Source organism: Ambystoma mexicanum, chromosome 13 (genome assembly GCF_040938575.1).
Source record: "Ambystoma mexicanum isolate Mex_15411 chromosome 13, UKY_AmexF1_1, whole genome shotgun sequence".
NCBI classification, from domain to species: Eukaryota; Metazoa; Chordata; class Amphibia; order Caudata; family Ambystomatidae; genus Ambystoma; species Ambystoma mexicanum.
In genome coordinates, this window is record NC_090938.1 from 686,765,073 (window position 1) to 686,784,715 (window position 19,643).

The following is a 19,643-nucleotide window of genomic DNA, read 5'->3' on the forward strand; positions in this document are numbered from 1 at the left end:
TGGCAGAGCACCATGACTATATAGCAGTCAGGCAGTCAGGTATTAGGGAGGAGGAGGAGGAGGTAGAGGATAGCAGCTTGAAAGAGAGCTGTGTGTCATCTGCATAACATTGGAAATGGGGGGAGAAAGTGGAGATCAGGTGGGCCAGAGGGGCCAGGTAGATGTTGAAGAGCCAAGGTGATAGGATAGAGACCTGAGGGACACCACAGGTAGAGTGTGAGGTGGAGGAGAGAAAAGGACCCATTTGCACTTGGGATGGTCTGTTTAAAAGGAAGAAAGTCAGCCATGCCCGTGCCCAGTCCGTGATGCCTAGGGTATCATGGAGACGGTTTATGAGGATGGAGTGGTTGACTGTGTCAAAAGCAGAAGAGAGATCGAGGAGAAGTAGGACAGAGGGAGTGTTAGAGTCCAGGTTGGAATGTAGGTCTTCATGGGTGTTTAGGAGAGCAGCTTCTGTGCCTCTGGCAGCCCTAAAACCAGACAGGTGATCATGGAGGCAGCCAACCATTTCGGTGTGGAGGGTCAGTTGGGGGATGACCAGCTTCTCCATGAGTTTTCCCAAGAAAGGGGTGATAGAATAGGGCAATAGTTAGCGGGGCAAGAAGGGTTAGTAGACAGCTTTTTTAGGAGAGGGTGCACAAGAGTGTGCTTGAGGGTTTGAGGGAAGGAGCCAGTGGCAAATTAGTGGTTGCAGAGGACAACCAAGGCAGGAGCGAGAGAGGCAATGTTGTCCCTGATGGTCCTGGAGGAGTAGGAGAGCACCTGTTTAGAGGAGACTTTCATAGAGCGGACAACTTAGAGATCTCATCTGGTTCAATGGCAGAGGAAGAGGAGAGTATGGGGGAGAGGGTGGGCAAGGGAGGTGAGAGAAGGGGGGTGCAAATGACAGAGAGGACAGGATGTCCAGAGTTGTGGAGGAAAAGTGAGTGGGCAGTGCAGAGCAGAGGGCCTGGGAGGGGGTAGGAGAGGAGAAGAGGAGGAGACTGCGGTAGGATTGGCAAGTTCCTTGCAGATTTTGAAGATTTCAGCTATGTTATTGGTGGCTCCTGATTCGCCCCCCTGACTTCTTTTAAAGAGAGAGAGGAAGCAAATGTGTTCCCTTTTAATGCCCTAAGAAGACCACAAAGGAGCATAAATCACTGATTAGCACCACCTGGATTCCCCTGCTTATATGTACTGGCTATAGAAAAGCAACGCCGAAATGATGTCTCACACCCTTCATTGTTAAATATATTTTAGATGGATATACTCTGGAAAGAATATCCAGGTGACAAGGAAGTGCTTACTGTACTGGGGCTCCACCGCGTAAACTGACAAGAGATCTGTGCCCAACTGTTATGGTAAAGTGGTACGCGGCAGTCTGGTGAGCTTAACCCTAAAGCAAGAAGGCCAAAATAGGTGTGGAAGAGGAGGGGTGTAAATATGAAAATTTCAGGGGCTATCATTGAAGGATTGTAGGGGGCGTTCCCCAATGGCATAGGAAAGGAACAGGCAATCCTCAACCACGTCACCACAGGACTCACACTCACGATTTTATGAAGTCAGTACAGCTAAAAACATTAGAAAACACAGCAGTGGCATAGCACAACATGTGGAGGCCCTCCTGCGAGCCATGCTGAGGTCCCGACAGGCCCCCCCAGCTCGGCAACAAATCATAGGTTGTGTCATACTCGGGGTGGCCTAGCCTAGATTACCACGCTTGCACAATACGCATGAACGTCCTGCTGCAGGGGTACGCCCCACACTGCACTAGGAGAAAGATATATACATGTGTTTTAATGCCTTGTACAGCACACTCTCTGAGAAAAATTGGCCAAAATACCAGAGCATTTGCAATTGTTTTGTAGGGTAACACCAATCCAACACATGCAAGCCACCAACAGTGCACAGGAACATTAATGCTTTCATTACTGTAATGCTTTGCTATTGAAAATGCTATGCCACAATGAAAACATGTCCAACTGGCTGCCCAATATAGACCAGTCTAGACACGTAATAACATATTACAGTAAGGCATGCTAGGCCACATTAAGACATACCTAGACTGGTTGCACCAAAATGCCAGTCAAAGCAATAACATTTATCATGGTTGTTTTTATCACAGATGCCCAGAAAAATGTACAATGCCACAGTAAGAAACGGCTAGACTGGACGCCCCCATAGGCCAGTCTAGCCAGGCAGTAACACTTAGCAGGACTGATTTATCAGAAATACCCAGTTAAAAAAAAGTGAAGCCAAAGTGAGAAATTATTAGACTGGCTGCACCAAAATGCCTCTCTGGCCCCTAATACCACAAATCATGCCTGCTTTGCCTGGACATGGATGTCCATTGCTATGTATTGCACAATCCTACCCCACCCCCCAAACACATCCCCTCTCCCTCCCACCCCCTGCCCCAACCCCCAAAATCATCTCATCGGACCAGAATTACCTCCACGTCCAGAGAGAGTTATCTGCTTGTAGCTTTAAAGCTCCACTAGAATAGTCTCATTAGAATGTGTAAAGAAGTTAGATGCCCCCACACAAATAGGTTTTCCCCTCCCCACCACCTGTGAGGTTAGCACCTCTCCCAACATTTGAAGGGGTAGCCCCCCCCGAAATGTAGGTTTTGTTGTGCCCATGAACACAAGCACACACACAATTCACCATACCTACTCACACACTCCCAGCCAGCATACATTTAAGTGTGTACCCTTTCACCATACAGGCCCACCCGGGCAGCCACCCATACATGTAAGTAAACTTTCACCATACAGACACACCCATTGCAACCACCCATGCATTTAAGTCTTCACCCTTTCACCATACAGGCACACCCAGGCAGCCACCCATACATTTAAGGGTGCAACCTTTCACCGTACACTCACACATGCATACCCAGGCACCCATACATTTAAGTGTGCACCCTTTGACCACACACTCGCACAGGCACACCCAGGCAGCCACCCATACATCATGCACTCACTCATTCATGCACATTACATTATGTATATACACACACACACTTACTTGCACGCACATACATTTAAAGAAAATATATTTTCCTAACTTTTAATCCGTTTGGAGCAGAAACTAGGCCTTCAGCTCCCTGCAGCAGCCAGTAACACTTGCTCCCATCATCTGCAGAGGACCTGGAGGCCTCCGTGTCATGGGAGGGGGGAGCTCTATTACTCAAAAAAGAAATGGTTTCTTTTTGAAGTCACTCTGACTTCGTAAAGAAATTATTTACGTTAAAGGACCAAACCATAACGAAAATAATGGGGGTCATTCTGAGTTGGGCCGTAAGGGATACCGGGAACCGGTAAGGAGACTGGTGCCGGTAATCCCTTACCGCCCAATTACGAGGTCCCTTAGCGGGAACCGTAAAGGACGTGTGGTCTGATCACATGTCCTTTGCGGGTCCCGCTAAGGGACCAGGGCGCTAATAACGGGCCTGCTATTCGTGGGCCCGTTATTAGCGCCTTCCCCATTCCCATTGAGCCCTATGGGGGCTCAAATGGGAATGAGGAATGGTTGGTTGAATGGAGACTTACCGGGTCCTCCAGGGTCGGAATGATCCGGTAAATCCCCACTGAGCCAGACCGGACCGGGACCCGGTATGGGAGGCAGCCATGGTGCTAATAGCACTTTGGCTACCGCCCAACTCAGAATGACCCCAATGTCTTTATGAGGCAGAGTGACTTCAAAAAGAAACTATTTCTTTGGGGTAAGCCTTCCGAATTCAAAAAGAAATTGTGTTTTTTTGTAGTCCCTCTGCCTTCATAAAGAAATTATTTCTGATACCGAAATAATTTCTTTATGAAGGCAGAGTGAGTTAAAAAAAAACGATTTATTTTTTTTAAATACATTTTTTAGTCCGAGGGGGCCCCCTGCCAGGACACATCCAAGGACGTGTGGTGGCAGAGCACTCCGCACCGCGGGGGCTGCGGCCACCCCCGCTACGCCAGTGATACATAGGCGAAATTGCTCACTCTAGACAGGCCTCACAACATGTGGACGGACGCCCTCTCCACCTGCCAGCCCGTCCCGCCCTACACCAGAGCAGGGCAGACCACAAGAACATCAGCATATGTCTCACAGTTTATTAATCCAACGCAACTGAAAATGTTTGAAAACCTAGGCAGAAGTATTCACACCAGACAGGCGTCAGAACATACTGATTGACACCCCTCAATCCCCCAGAGCAGGGAAGGCCCTAACACTTTCAGCACAGGCCCCACGTTTGTGATTTTATGCAGAAAATACAGCAGAAAATGTCTTATTCATTACAGATAGGACTCACAACAGAAGGCCTCACAACATGGTGCGGACAGGGAGGGGCCCTCGCCACCTGCTGGTCCATCCCCGGCCACACCAGAGCAGGGCATATCCCAACAACATCAGCAAATGCCTCACAGTTGTGATTTAATGCAGGAAATACAGCGTAAAACCTTTGTAAACACAGGTATAACTATTCACTCGAGACAGGCCTCACAAAATAAGGACTTATAACATGATGTGGGTGGGGAGGGGCCGTCTGCACCTGCTGGTCCCTCCCTGCCCGCACCAGAGCAGGGCAGACCCCAACAACATCAGCAAATGCCTCACAATTGGGATTTTATGCAGGAAATACAGCGGAAAACATGTGTAAACATAGACAGAACTATTCATAGTAGAGAGGCCTCTCAACATGAAGACAGACCTCTAAGATCAGGAAAGCATTAGCACAATGGTTCTTACTAAGAAAGTCACTTTAATGGCACAGACAGTGTGCTCTAGCACCTTGAAGCATCTCTTGTGCTAGATGGAATTTCCAACAAAGATCTCAGACCAAATAACCAGACGGACTCAAAGAATATGGCAAAGTACTACTTTATTCTCAATTTAATAAAGCAGGGTCAACCGACAGACATCAGACTGATGCTTGCACACTGACGCACAAACTTGATTGCACAGAGGTCTTATACCACAATATGTGTCATCTATGACATCATCCTACATGGCAAATTATAATACGCATTACCAGGAGGGATTGGTTAGGGGAACATGTCTACTTATAGAATGTATACGGTTAGTTCTTCATTGGCTGTCTCTTATCTGTAAGACACAAATCGAATTGGCAAAATGGCAGCGGATTGGTCTATGCAACATTGTATAGCAGTTTGCCCCATAGACCCAGTGATTGGTTAGCATTCTCACTCAACCTTGGACTTTCGGCTCAGGTAGCAGCTGTAAGGAAACCAAAACCCAGGTGCTTGAATAACGTCAGATTACTCCCAACATTCCCAATTAGTCCATCATCTCTCATCAGTCCAGCCATAAACCAAAGTTTCCCATCTGTAGTTAATCTTGTAGCCTACTCTCTGATCTAGGATATTCAAGCGAGTATAAGCACATCACTAGCTTCATCCGAGGCTTTATGAAGAGCCCTTGTTTTCGACTTCTGAGTCACATGTGAAGAGACCACGAATTTGTCAATTTCAGCCTCTTATTTACTGCTATTTGATTTAATTATACTGACTGTCATTGCTCTTCTTAGCCTCTAGACACTTGCTCACTCTACCTTGTATAGACTTTATACACTTCTAATTGTCCAATACTTGGCTCTTGCATATGTTTTCTTCTTCTTTAATCTAAGAAAAATATGTCTCGTCCATGGCTTATCCATCTGTATCCCTTCGTGCTTTGCAGCAAGCCAACGTAGACTCTGTTTCTGAGCTAGTTGAATTTAATATTTACTCGAGCCGGTGTCAACTATGGCCGTCCTTGCCACGTTATATATTCCTCTATAGCAAGCTTCATTGCATCTTTTCTACATTGCGTTACTGCATATTTACACTTTTTGGTCATCAAGTTACTTTGTCTTTTTTTCCATTTATGATTACTTTAGCATTTCATACGTGTCTCTTTTCGCTTCAGTTACATCGTCACTCTTATGTATTTTCATATGGTTTCAGTATGGCTTTGTATAGCTTCTTTATGATATCACTCTGTCCTCGTCAGATTTTACTCAGCGGGCCATGATTTCCAATGGTGCATGCTGACAACCGTCTATACAGTATCCTTCCACACTTTCAGTGCGAGGATACATTCGATACGGTTGTCAGAGTGCATATCGTCTTTCGTACACTCAGTGTGGTATAGGCATAACACATGGAGTCTCACATGGGGCCCTTCTCCTGCTCTTTCAGTTTGACGGCGGTGAGGGGGCGGGAGTTGGGGAAAATGCATCCGACTGCTCCTCTACAACAGCTAAAGAGCTTTGCTCCCATGGCTAGGCAGAACGCTGCCAGGGATTACCTAACTCACCTGAAGGTGAATGACCTCTTCTATTGCATTACCATGAATCCAGAAGGCGCGGCCAGACAGCCTGTGTGTGGACACATGGATCAGATATTTGAGCTTCCCTGAGACGGTTCTCAGGCTGTCTGGAGTGCCTAAACATGCACCCTCTCAAAACAAAGCGGAAGTGGTTGGATGGCACAGCAAAGCCCCACCTCAAGATTAAATGAAAACCCTGCTGGGGCATATTCGTGGGAGACTCCACCCTGGGACACCCTATCTTCATGCCAAAGTGGGACCTACAGCACAAGCACTCTCTTTCCTCCTCCCGCTACTAGCTTCTTATGCCATCATACCACAGGAAGAACATACTATTATCACTGCCTGACCAGAAGAAGTAAACCTGTATATTTTAATGTGGATGAATAATTAGGTGCAAAGAAATAATTATTACAAAAACATATTTTTACTCGCTTATAAAATACTCCCATTAGGAATTGGACTTACAGTTTTACTCCCTAAAAAAATATTTTACTCCCAACTTAGGGAGTACAATATTCCCACTTCCAAATCTCGTCTGGAGCGCTGGGTGCAGCTAAATGCTACATAAATCAATGCATTGCTAGCTAAGTGGTAGACAGCCTTCTATACATTGCTCCTTCCCAAGACCACCCTCCGTCCACCCTCTGCACGACGGACACCGATGCTCCAGGTAGTAACACAGCAAGGGAGAGCCAGAGACCAATTAGATGGACGTCATCATCACCATCAAGACAGACCATGTATTGATACACAGCCTGCCATATTCTATACTGGCCACTCAGATTCCTCTTGAATTTATATCACGTGACCTATGTGCTGGCCATAGCTAGCTAAATGTGAACCTGGATCCCGTCACACACAGCTGCTGGAAGTATTGGCCTTCTTATTGAGCTTGGTGGTAGCAGTAAAAAGCGTGGCATGTGAAGTATCCTCATTTTGATTACATGGGGTATCTAAGCCACCGGGTGCACAACATGTCCTGCATCGGGTGAATATAGGTGGTTTCGCACATGCAGCACAATGTGCCCCATGCCATAACTAACCCATGGAATCTTAACTCATCATTGGGTGCTTTTTTTTTTTTTTAACTGGGGTATTTCAAACACAACTTCTTGGGTTTGCAGAATACTCATAAGTGTGGATCCAGGTAGTCGGTAGGTAACCTTTGCATACTTGTCAACATGACCCATTCCAATCTGTAGGTGCTCATCCAGCCCTGCTTTTTTCTTTGCATTCTGGGACTTGTAGTCTGAGGTTTATAATGGGAAAAGTGGAACTACAAGTGGATAGAGAACATTGCATTGGGGGCAGGCTGTGCATGGCTTCCCAAAGTGTTGCTCTGTCTTCTTTATGTGGGTTTCCGGGACTATCTGCCTCTCTGTGTGAATGTCTGTATTTGCTTTAGTATGTTTGCTTGTGCCATGCCTCTGTTTGGGTCTCCTCGCTTGGTCTCTGTTTTCACACGTTTGTGTACCTTTATGAATATTTCATATAGTTCTGTCTGCCTTGGGGTATCTCTTGTGTACTTCCCACTTTTCTAATGTTGGGACGTGTGCACACACCTGGGTCAATGCACCGCAATCATGATCTGCGTGTGTTTTTTTTTTTAATCGCATAGATGTAACCACACACAGCTCTGCACCAATGAACTGTAATCCTTGTCTGCAAGGTCCTCTGCTATTCTATTGTTCACACTAACACGCACCTCTGCTAAAGCACTTCAGTTCACTCGTGCAGCACACGCTGCTGTTCCCGTGGTGAGAGCCACACACACCTCTGCTGATGCACCTCAGTTCACTCTTTGATCCCTTTCGGCTATTCCAGCTCAGCGGCTCACATACAGCTCTGCTGATGCACCTCAGTTCACTTTTGCAGCATTCTCTACTATTCCAATGATGGGACCCACACACAGCTCTGCTGATGCACCTCATTTCGCTCTTTCATCACTTTCGGCTATTCCAGCGCAGAGGCCCACATACAACTCTGTTGATGCACCCCAGTTCACTCTTTCATCCCTTTTCGGCTATTCCAGCACAGAGGCCCACATACAGCTCTGCTGATGCACATCAGTTCACTCTTGCAGCATGCTCTACTATTCCAATGATGGGACTCACACACAGCTCTGCTGATGCACCTCAGTTCACTCTTTCATCATTTTCAGCTATTCCAGCGCAGAGGCCCACATACAGCTCTGTTGATGCACCTCAGTTCACTCTTTGATCCCTTTCGGCTATTCCAGTCCAGAGGCCCACATACAGCTCTGCTGATGCACCTCAGTTCACCTTTGCAGCATTCTCTACTATTCCAATAATGGGACCCACACACAGCTCTGCTGATGCACCTCAGTTCACTCTTTCATCACTTTTGGCTATTCCAGCGCAGAGGCCCACATATAGCTCTGCACCTCAGTTAACTCTTGCAGCACGCAGCGCTTTGCTGTTCCATCACTGGGACACACACAGCTAGGCCGTTGCACCTTCGGCCCACTCGTGGCCCAGTCACTGATATTGAAGTATTGGGACCAAACATAGCTTCACTGATGCACCTCAGTTCACTCTTTGATCACTTTTGGCTATTCCAGCGCAGAGGCCCACACACAGCTCTGCTGATGCACCTCAGTTCACTCTTTCATCCCTTTCGGCTATTCCAGCGCAGAGGCCCACACACAACTCTGTTGATGCACCTCAGTTCACTCTTGCAGCACGCGTTGCTGTTCCAGCACTGGGAGCTAGGCGTTGCACCATCGGCCCACTCTTGCCCCACTCACTGCTATTGCAGCACTGGGACCCACACACAGCTCTGCTGATGCCCCTCAGTTCATTCTTGCAGCATTCTCTACTATTCCAATACTGGGACCCACACAGTTCTGCCGATGCACCACAGTTCACTCTTGAAGCACACGTTGCTGTTCCAGCACTGGGAGCTAGGCCGTTGCACCGTCGGCCCACTCTTGCCCCACTCACTGCTATTGCAGTACTGGGACCCACACACAGCTCTCCCAATGAACCTTTGTTCACTCTTGCAGCACTCTTTGCTGTTCCAGCACTGGGACACACGCAGCCAGGCCCACTCTTGCCCCACTCACTGCTATTCAAGTACTGGGACCCAAACACAGTTCCGCATGTGCACATTTCCATTCTGTGTTACTCCAGCAATGGGACCACATAAAAGCTACACAGATGTACCTCTGCTCACTCTTGCAACACTCGTTGCTATTCCAGTACTAATGGAACCCACACACAGCTCTGCTGATGCACCTCAGTTCACTCTTTCATCACTTTCAGCTATTCCAGCACAGAGGCCCACATACAGCTTTGTTGATGCACCTCAGTTCACTATTTGATCCCTTTCGGCTATTCCAGCGCAGAGGCCCACATGCAGCTCTGCTGATGCACCTCATTTCACTCTTTGATCCCTTTTGGCTATTCCAGCGCAGAAGCCCACATACAGCTCTTTTGATGCACCTCATTTCACTTTTGCAGCATTCTATACTATTCCAATAATGGGACCCACACACAGCTCTGTTGATGCACATCAGTTCACTCTTTGATCCCTTTTGCCTATTCCAGCGCAGAGGCCCACATGCAGCTTTGCTGATGGACCTCAGTTCACTCTTTGATCCCTTTTGGATATTCCAACGCAGAGGCCCACATACAGCTCTTTTGATGCACCTCATTTCACTTTTGCAGCATTCTATACTATTCCAATAATGGGACCCACACACTGCTCTGCTGATGCACCTCAGTTCACTCTTTGATCTCTTTCGGCTATTCCAGCGCAGCGGCCCGCATACAGCTCTGCTGATGCACCTCAGTTCACGCTTGCAGCATTTTCTACGATTCCAATAATGGGACCCACACACAGCTCTGATGATGCACCTCAGTTCACTCTTTCATCACTTTCGGCTATTCCAGCTGAGAGGCCCACATGCAGCTCTGCTGATGCACCTCATTTCACTCTTTGATCCCTTTCGGCTATTCCAGCGAGGAGGCCCGCATACAGCTCTGCTGATGCACCTCAGTTCACGCGTGCAGCATTCTCTACTATTCCAATACTGGGACCCACACACAGCTCTGCCAATGAACCTTTGTTCACACTTGCAGCTCTCTTTGCTGTTCCAGCACTGGGACACACACAGCTAGGCCCACTCTTGCCCCACTCTGTGCTGTAACAGTACTGGGTCCCAAACACAGCTCTGCCGATGCACCTCAGTTCACTCTTGCAGCACACATTGCTGTTCCAGCACTGGGAGCTAGGCCGTTGCCCCGTCGGCCCACTCTTGCCCCGCACTGCAATAGCAGTACTGGGACCCTCACACAGCTCTGCCAATGCACCTCTGCTCACTCTTGGATCACTCTTTGCTTTTCTAGTAATACTGGGGCCCACACACAGCCCTGCTGATGCACCTCAATTCACTCTTGCAGCACTATCTGTGTTCCTAGTACTGGGACCCACTCATTGCTCTGTAATCCTGAACCACAGCCAAATACTAATCCTGGCCAAAGGTTAATGAATAGACACTGTGAATGATGATTAATCTGCTTTATTTGTTTAAGTAACACATTTCTCTTTGTCTCTCCCTTTATCTCCCCCCTCCCTCGTCTCTTGCCCACCTTCCCCACACGTTTTCCCAACTCGCCCTGCACCTGCGTGTCTGCCCTCAATTTTCTGTCTCTTTTATCCTTGCTTTCTTTTCTATTTGCACTCTCTTTCCTCCCTCTGGCTCTCTTGTTACCTATTTGCCCCCTCGTCCTACCCACTTCTGCCTCACTCACTCTATTTGTTTCTCGCTCTTCCCTCGTTTTCTTGTGCTCTGCCCACATGACCCACCCGTTTCTCTCTTTCTCCCCGGCCCTTTTTCTTATTGTCTCCCTCTCCATCGCACTCCTCGCATTTCTCTCATCTTCTGTCTGCTGTTCTCCTCCCGCCCTCGCTCTTAACCTCTTTCACTTCCTCCACGTCTTTGTTCTGTTCTCCTCCCTGTTTACCCTCTTGCTCTTCCCTTGTTTGTTTCTCGCCCTGTTTCTCCTGCCTTTCAACCCTCTCCCCTTATCTCTTCTTCCTCGGCACCCCTTATCCCCCTTCCTTTCCACCGCCTTGTCCCCTCCCCCACAACATTCTCTTGCAGATGAGGAATCAACCCCCTTCCAGGTAAGTGGCACGTGACACTGGCGGGTCGCAACAATTTTGAAAAGTGCAACCCTGAGCGGGGTGGAGCCATGCAAATGGGGGTGTGGCCTCTGACCATTAGGGGCGGGGCAAAAGATAACGATTTTAAACACTTACATTTTATAACATGCCCAATTTAGTCAATAATTTAATAGAATGGACACACTAACAGTTTCTAAATCTCTTGATTTGCAGTGTGTTTACTTCCGGTTGTTAAAATAACCTGTATCCTTTAGTCTAAATCCACTAGGAAGCTGTCAAGGGTGGAGGTTTCCTTACCAATATGCGTTGCACTGCCCCCAAAGTCCTGTCCAAATTATACCGGCAGGCACTGCCACTGTAAAACATTGTCATGCTGTCCTTGCAAAAAAAGACCATGCTGAGGCTATATTCCAGTGCGGGCCTCCTTTTCAGTTAGGTGTGCTCAAAGAGTCCCGACCAAATAATATATGTCAGCACTGCCACTGTAAAACATTTCTTTGCAGCTTGTGCCCTAGACCATCACAGGTTTTGCCTCAACAACATATGCCATTGTAGAACATTGTCATGCTATTTGTACCCATAGACTGTCATGAGTCTTGCCTCAACAGTATATGCCATTGTAAATCATTACTATGCTGCTTGTGCTCAGAGATCTTCACAATGCTTGCCTGGCCAATGTATTCCACTGTTAGATGCTTTCCTATTGCTGAGTGTTAGTCACAGAGATGGATAGCGGGTGAGCGGAGGAGTTATTGCACACGTTGCATTTGGTGCTGCTGGAGAACTGCCAATGCTTCTTTAACATAGAGATCTCACTTAACATTTGTTAAGGCCGATCTCTTATGCCTGCATTCCTTTAGACATGTACTTCTAATATCTTTATAGATATTGATATTTTTATGTGTGAAGATTTGTATTTTCTCATTCCTGTAACCTTTAATTGCATATGTCTATAATTGTATCTCAACTGTATATTTCTGTAACATTGTAAGCTTTGCATATTCTTTCTGCCTGCGCCCTGTTGCCCCTGGGTATGGTGCGCCATATAAATAAATAAACAAACAAACAAACTTCATAATTTTGAGGTTCCTTATGAAGATATGTACATTAAAAGAGGTGCATAGCCGTCAAGTGGCCCCATATTATGCATGCCATTTCAAACAGTCCTAGCATTACACATTGCATGCTGGAACTTGTATTATTAAAGGATTGTTAATTAAAAACAGGAGACTCTAGGAGATTTCTCAGTTTTATGATAGTTAACCAACCATTGATTCCTCTGCGGCCAGAATTTGTGTGAGATAAGTGCCATCCTTTTGTGGAAACATCATAATGAAAAAGAAAACATATAGATTAGTAGCTTCAGTATTGGGGTTGTATGTGAAAAAGTGGACACTCTTTTTACTCACTAAATAATTTGGTGAACTAAACTGTAGTTGAAAAAAAAGAAAGAAACTCGAAAGACAATTAAGGAGGACATGGAGAAAGTATGCCTTCCAAGGGTATACTGCTACCCTTCATTTTAATTCATGAATTTGTAATCCAGGGGTGGAACACATTATCATTTGCATACTGTGTGTTCTTCTACCTCTGCCCATGTCTAGCATTAGAAAACAAGCCTACAAACGTTTCCCTCCAAGCTCATTCATCCTTCGCCCAGTCTTAACCTGGTGAAGGGTGCTGCCATTCTGCAGTGGTGGAGGTAGTTGAGGTAGCTTTTGGTGCGAGGTGGAACGAGGTTAATAAGAGGGTACCTCTATTATGAATGATACCAGGTCAGTGGCAGCTGTAGATTTCTTTCATTGATAGTGCGTTAATGTTTCCCCTGATTTCGCATGAGCAGCCGAATGTAGGCAGGGAGCTTGTACCAGTGGCAGAGGGTTCAAGTTGGGTTTCTCCACCTGAGAAATGTGTTTAAATAATGGGTGAAAATAGAATGGTGAACTTTACAGAGCGCATTTTGGTAGGAAACCCTGTAAAAAAAGAAATGCATACAATTTACAATTGGTTCTGAGAAAAAATCCTATTGATGGATACCAGGTCACAAAGTGTACACAGGGCATTGTGCAAGTATGGCTGCATTGTCACTCTAAAGTACCTGTTTATGAGGCCTGTGTCTGGGGTGTATGCTAGCACTGCCCTACGAACCACATTTTCACACTACCTCTGACCAGATATGTTAGTATTTCCACTGTGAGACACTTTAATGATGGGTACCCAACATATATGCCAGCACTGCCACTGTGAAGCACATGTCCATGCTGCCAATGTCTATGAATTATGCCAGAATTGCCTTTCAAATATGTTTTCATGTTGCCTGTGATGAAACATGTGCCACTATTGCCACTGTAAAATATGTTCATGTTAGTGTTGTGTTCATAATACTTGCTAGCACTGCAAATGTAAAGCACATGTTCATGTCAACTATGTCTGACCTATTTTAGCATTGGCCTGTACAATACTTTACAGTATCTATGCCCAACCATTTGCCAATATTACCACTGTAAAACACTTTCACAGTGATGTCCAGAAGATATGTCACATTGCCAAAATCCCATTCAAGGGCCAGTCTCTTACAATTCCTGGTGCCTGTGCCACACACCCTAACACTAAGTCACATGCACTCTCTCAAACTCTTGCATGCATACACAGACACACACACACACTTATTTTTGTAAATGTACCGCTTCAATGTGGTGTTGCTGGACTCCTTGCACCCTCCAGTCTAGGTCTCCTGTCAGTCTATACCAGAAATGCAGGTGATGGACACTGCAATGTGTGGTCCATGGGCTTACAAAAATAAAGGCGCACTCTAAAGAGGTCCTGACCAATTGGACGGGTGATTTCAGAGGTGGAATGCTAGAAGGCAGACATTTGTAAAATGTAAATGGGTAAACACAAATATCGCACGTCATAGCCAACATGCCACAGCCAGTCACTACTCTCCGCCTAGCCCCAGCCTGAATCAAAGTACAGGGCCTGGGGAGTGGGAAAGGTTCCTCTTACCATGTTGCCATGATTGGGTTCCATGCATTGTAGTTGCCAAACATGTGGGACCATCCCGGTCGTAACTGCAAACTGCAATGCTAATGCAAGTCAGGGGCTAATCAAGCAGTGAGCGGGTGCACTGTGGCACAAGGAGGGGACTTGAGGGGGCAACTGCTGTACTTAATCCCCCTTCCTCCACCAATTTTCCTACGGCAGGCCTTAGATATCCCTTTTAAGAAGAAAAAAAACACACATCACACAAAGGCTGATGATGCCTAAATACGTCCTGTTGCTACTGCACTCCAAGATGTCTAGTGGGGCAATTGTTGGCTAGAAAGCAGGTGCCCCCTGCCTTCCCCAGAAAACACAGAAATTATAAAATCAGAAAGAACACATTTGAAATTGCACTTTAAATCCTCCTGAAATGCAGCTGGCACAAAGAATAGTTAGTTTCGCTACACAAGTAGGGGCAGAGGAGGCATTAGCTTGCACAATTAGTGTGTCTTTTTAGAATATAATAGGTGGCAGTTAAGTGTGTACCAAGAGAGGGTCTCACTACACATGTAGGGCAGCATGGCTATAATAGGTAGGGTCATGTTGCAGCGTACCCATAGGTAGAAAAATCATATGTCAGGCATGCACCATGCCTCGGTAGGGAGCAAATAAGTGCACAGCAAATGTGTGTTGCAGAAGAAACATGATGGGACAAGATGCCATTTTTTTTTTTCCAAATATATTTTTATTGGTTTTATACATGCATTGCATTGGATGTTTGCAGGTACATAAATAGCGCTGGGCGCTGCGCGCCGCGCGCTTGAGTTCAGTTGTGCAAGTGTTAAATCAACAAGGACAATGTCCTTCATAACAGAACAACAGTCATAACAACAACAGGTCAGGGGAGGGATTCTGGGGTGAGGACAGCGATTAGTTTAGCCCTGGTGGGCCGAAATGGGGTAAGTGTGGGTGACAAGGGGACTTTGTGTGAGCTTTTATGCCCTTGATCGATTTCAGCTCGCAGTGCGTGGGATTGTTTAGGCCTTAGAGCCTCATTCCTGGGTTCGTTGACAGGCCAGACCCTGGACCTCTTTGTACCTCCGCACAGACAAGATGCCATTTTAAAAATTGCACCAGCAGAGAATTCAGCTTTGCAACTTTAAGAAAATCCCAGTTGAACACACTTGGACAAATCAGGGAAAATTCTGTAGCCGGCTGGATGGTGACTAGCCAAAGGAATGTCGATGCCGAGCCTTTGCAGGAAGTGTACATGACCGAATAAGATATTATTGTGTTCGGTCAGCTGTCACCTAAATCAAGTTGCAAAGACACGGCAAACTGTTTCAAGTTTATAAGATCCCAGGAAATCACAAGGATTTGACAGATTAATGTATTCTGCACCCGGCTAGGGGTGAAGGGAAGATGCAAGAAGCGGCTAAAGAAAAAACAACTAAAATGCCACAATGAAATCTTAACAGGATTACTCGCAAAATAATTATTCATAAATATGTCAAGAATAGGATGGTGATCACTGTTGTGAGAAACATGTCCTCGAGACTGATGACTCATGACAAGGAGATAATATGACCTATTTGATTGAATTAAAATAAAGCAATGCGCCTATCTCTCTCGCTCTCTCACAAATGTGTCATCATGTAGCCAGGTCATGGATAGTGTGACTGCATTGTAACCGATTAGCACATGTCTTTTTTCACTGCAGAAGTAATTCAGAGCCTACCAATTAATTTCCAGATATGATGATGTAGCACTTTTTTGGGGGACGGTCCATGGGTGGGGTTTTAGAAAATGATTGTCCAATCCCTAGTTGTGCACATATAGGTTCCATAAGTAGCTTAACAGAGGGAGCCAATGAGCAGGAACTTTGGAGAATTCTGCAGTGAGAGTTTGGATTTTAATATTGATTGTCTCCCCAGTATACTGCAATAAACTGGTTACCTTGCATTTGACATACCACAATCACTCTGTGTTGTCTCTTTTTTGACAAATACCAGTTAGAGGGCTTTTTTGGCTTTTGACCTCTACTTATCATCGGGTAGCAGAGGATGGTTGAGGCTGTGGATTTTTGGGGTGCCCCACTACCCTCCTTTTGAGCAGCGGATCAGTCAGGGGAGCAGATTTTCTTTTGTGCACAACTCAACAGGAAGGACAGCAGGTCCAATCTTGGAGAGAAACTGTGCCTGGTCTCCCACCACCCGCTGGAAGCAACAGGAGGAGCTGGCAAAAGTGAGGGTACCGCAGGAGCCCACAATCCTCAAAGGTCCACTGAAAAGCATGAGTGTGCTAGGTGCATGATAGCAATTGGGGGGTTTTATTGTATGATATTTAAGAAACTGAAGTTGATTAAGGAAAGCTCAAAACAAGGTCTTGGAAGACTGTGCAGTATGGCCACTAGGGACCCGATCTTCTTTGAAGGTAGAATTAAAGTGACAGAGAGATAAGGATAACCCGGGGGAAACGGGAAGAAAGCTGTATTTTATTGTGTTTATTGTGGTTTTGTTGATTAAATTGTAGTTTGCCGGCATTGTGTTGTGAGGCAGATCCTTTAGAGGTGATTTTTCTTTTGTGTGTTGTGAGAGTAGCAGATAGCATTGTTTGGTAGAGGTTGATGGGGTAAGTATGAACATTTAGATTGTGAGCAGATTTTGTTGTTGTGACCCAGAGGTAGGATTTGGATTCTGGGGCGTGGCCCTAAGGGAAAAGGCTGAAAAAATTGTCAAAAAACTATTTTTGCTCTAATATTTTGGTAAGCTTACAACTATTTTTGCATTGTATATTCTGTGTAAGTGCCAATCTGTGCACTGCTTAAAAGTTGTCACCAAGTCGGATACCCCAATGATTCACCTATGCAAAGTTTTCCCTAGATATGGTGCCAGAATTGCTAAATATCATGCTGAGTGGGTGAAAGGGACTGCTGTAAATATGCAACTGTCATAGCCACAAGAGGGTACTCACTATAAAAATGTACTCCAACACATGTGAACATACACGCCACACACAAGGGCAGGAAGCTCAAGAACAGGCTAAGGGTATTAGAACTCTGGAAGGCCTGTGAGGAAGAAACAGAGGGGCCTAAGAAGAAATTGATGTTTAATATGTATCAGGGGGAGAGCGAGCAGCCCAGAGCACCGCTGCCTCCTCCGTCTGAGGACAGCACTTACACACAGCCAACAGCTCTGCCATTACCAGCTGAGGCAGGCGTACAGACACAATCCACAATACCGCCTCCATATGAGGAGAGCACACCAGCCTCGACCATCCCAGGAATATACCCGGTACAAGCTGCAACAGTAGGGTATAGTAATCCCAGGTATGAATCCCCTGATGAGGAACGTAATGAGAATAGGAAAAGGGTGAAAGTGATAAAAGCACCATTAGTGCAAATGGAGAATGAAGCATGGCACAGCTCAGAGACACCGCTAAGGGAGGAGAGAGAACATAGAGGGCTACATAGCTTAAAAGAGCAGCTAAAGGCAGCTAAGGAAGAGCTCCAGAGAGTGAGAGTCATGCAGATAGATGGTCACAGGGCAAGAAGCGTACCCATAGATAATGGGGATAGTGGAGCGACCCTGATGAAACCAGAGAAATGGGTAGGAGGAAAAATATTGTTAAAACACAGTGGGAAAGGCGCAGAAAATAGGTATGTGGCGAGAGTACAGTATGAAGAAATGAAGGAAGCAGCCAGGAAGGAAGTCAGGAGGGAGACACAGAAAGAGATAGAGCAAAATGCACAAAGGGAGAAAGAGAGGGAACAGAGAGAAGCAGCAGAGAAGATGTAGAGAGGGGAACAGGAAGGACAAAGAAGGAAGAGGGAGGTAGGAGAAAGGGATGAGTATGTAAAGAGGCTAAATGAGAGGAAAAGGAGAACGGCAAGAAAAAAGGAAGAAATCAAAAAGATGAGGAAGGAGATGAGCCAAAGGATGAGCAGAAGTATGAAGCCAGAGATGTGGGGAGAAGGGAGTGGAACAATAACCCCAGAGACCAGGGGCCGAGATGTGTTACCAGAGATAATGAGTGGAACATATGTAAGGGAGCCTGTTAAGGAAGTGAGTTTTGATATCATATTTGAGGATGACGAGAGTGGAGAAAGGAACAGGGCAATGGCAGCGCAAGCCCCAGAAGTGGATACCACATGACCAGGCGTGGGAGATATAGCAGATTTACTGGGGCCAACCTTAAGCATGTATCCACCCCTCACTTCAGTACTGCCCATAAATGAAGACAATAAATCACATATTTCTTAAGAAACATGCCAAAACGCCAGCGACACCATGTAGCTGAGACATTGAAAAGGACAAATTGCACAGCATCACCTTTGCGCGGGAAAGGGGTAACACAATTTCTACTGCTCCACAAGGGATTATGGCAACCCCACCATAATCCATGTAATCAGACAGACACAAATAACTTGATGGATAAGCTGCCATCACTGACAGCATTGGCGGGCCTTTGGATCTACAAGCTAGAGGGAGAGACAGCCTGGATAGCAATAGCTGCTGTAACAGAACATAACACCACTAACTATGACGGGTCACCCTTTAATAATTACAGAGCTAATGTATGGAAGGCACTGGGGGAGCTATTTCCAGATCAATCTGACATGCGTGCCATAATAACTAGAAAGATGGGGCCTGCTGGGGACCCTGCTGCCTATAACGAAGACATTAAACAACGTTGGCATGTGAAAACTAAAGACAATTGGGCCTACTTGAAGAAGTACAGAGACAGTTAAAAAAGATTGTGGGGATTCAAATGAGACCATGGCCAGCAATACAACTGACCATCGCCCCTCACTGTAGGGTAAAGCAGGAGAAGGGTCAAAAGAAAGTAGAGGAAAGGCAAAAGGAAGAGGCAAAATTGGTACAGAAGAAATTATCCAAAATGGCAGTAGAAGGAGCGGTATTGATAAATACAGGAGACAGGAATAATGGGCAGGGAGTAATGATGCTACAGCAAGGCATGGGTGGTTGTTTTGCAGGAAGAGGGGAGAGTAGATTTACCCCAGAGGAGGAAGAGCATTCATCCACAAATGGAGAGGTTTTGGGTTTGGTGGAATGACAGCCCTGCTTTGGAGGCCCTGGGGGAACGGGGGCAGTGAGTTGGACATTTGGGAAAATAGGACACACTTCATGAGTGTCTAGAAGTAGAGGAGCAATGCAGCAAGGTGCAATGCAATATGGGCCAAGAGG

The 19,643-nt window shown here is 46.1% G+C and overlaps 1 protein-coding gene across 1 annotated transcript in view; it reads left to right on the plus strand.

Annotated features, from left to right (window-relative positions):
- PPP1R1B (protein phosphatase 1 regulatory inhibitor subunit 1B) overlaps positions 1-19,643 on the plus strand; it is a 308,729-nt gene that overhangs the window by 128,338 nt on the left and 160,748 nt on the right. Inside the window, exon 3 of the mRNA XM_069634725.1 lies at positions 11,432-11,454. Within this exon, the coding sequence (XP_069490826.1) occupies positions 11,432-11,454 (23 nt within the window). The remainder of the gene's footprint in view (positions 1-11,431; positions 11,455-19,643) is intronic.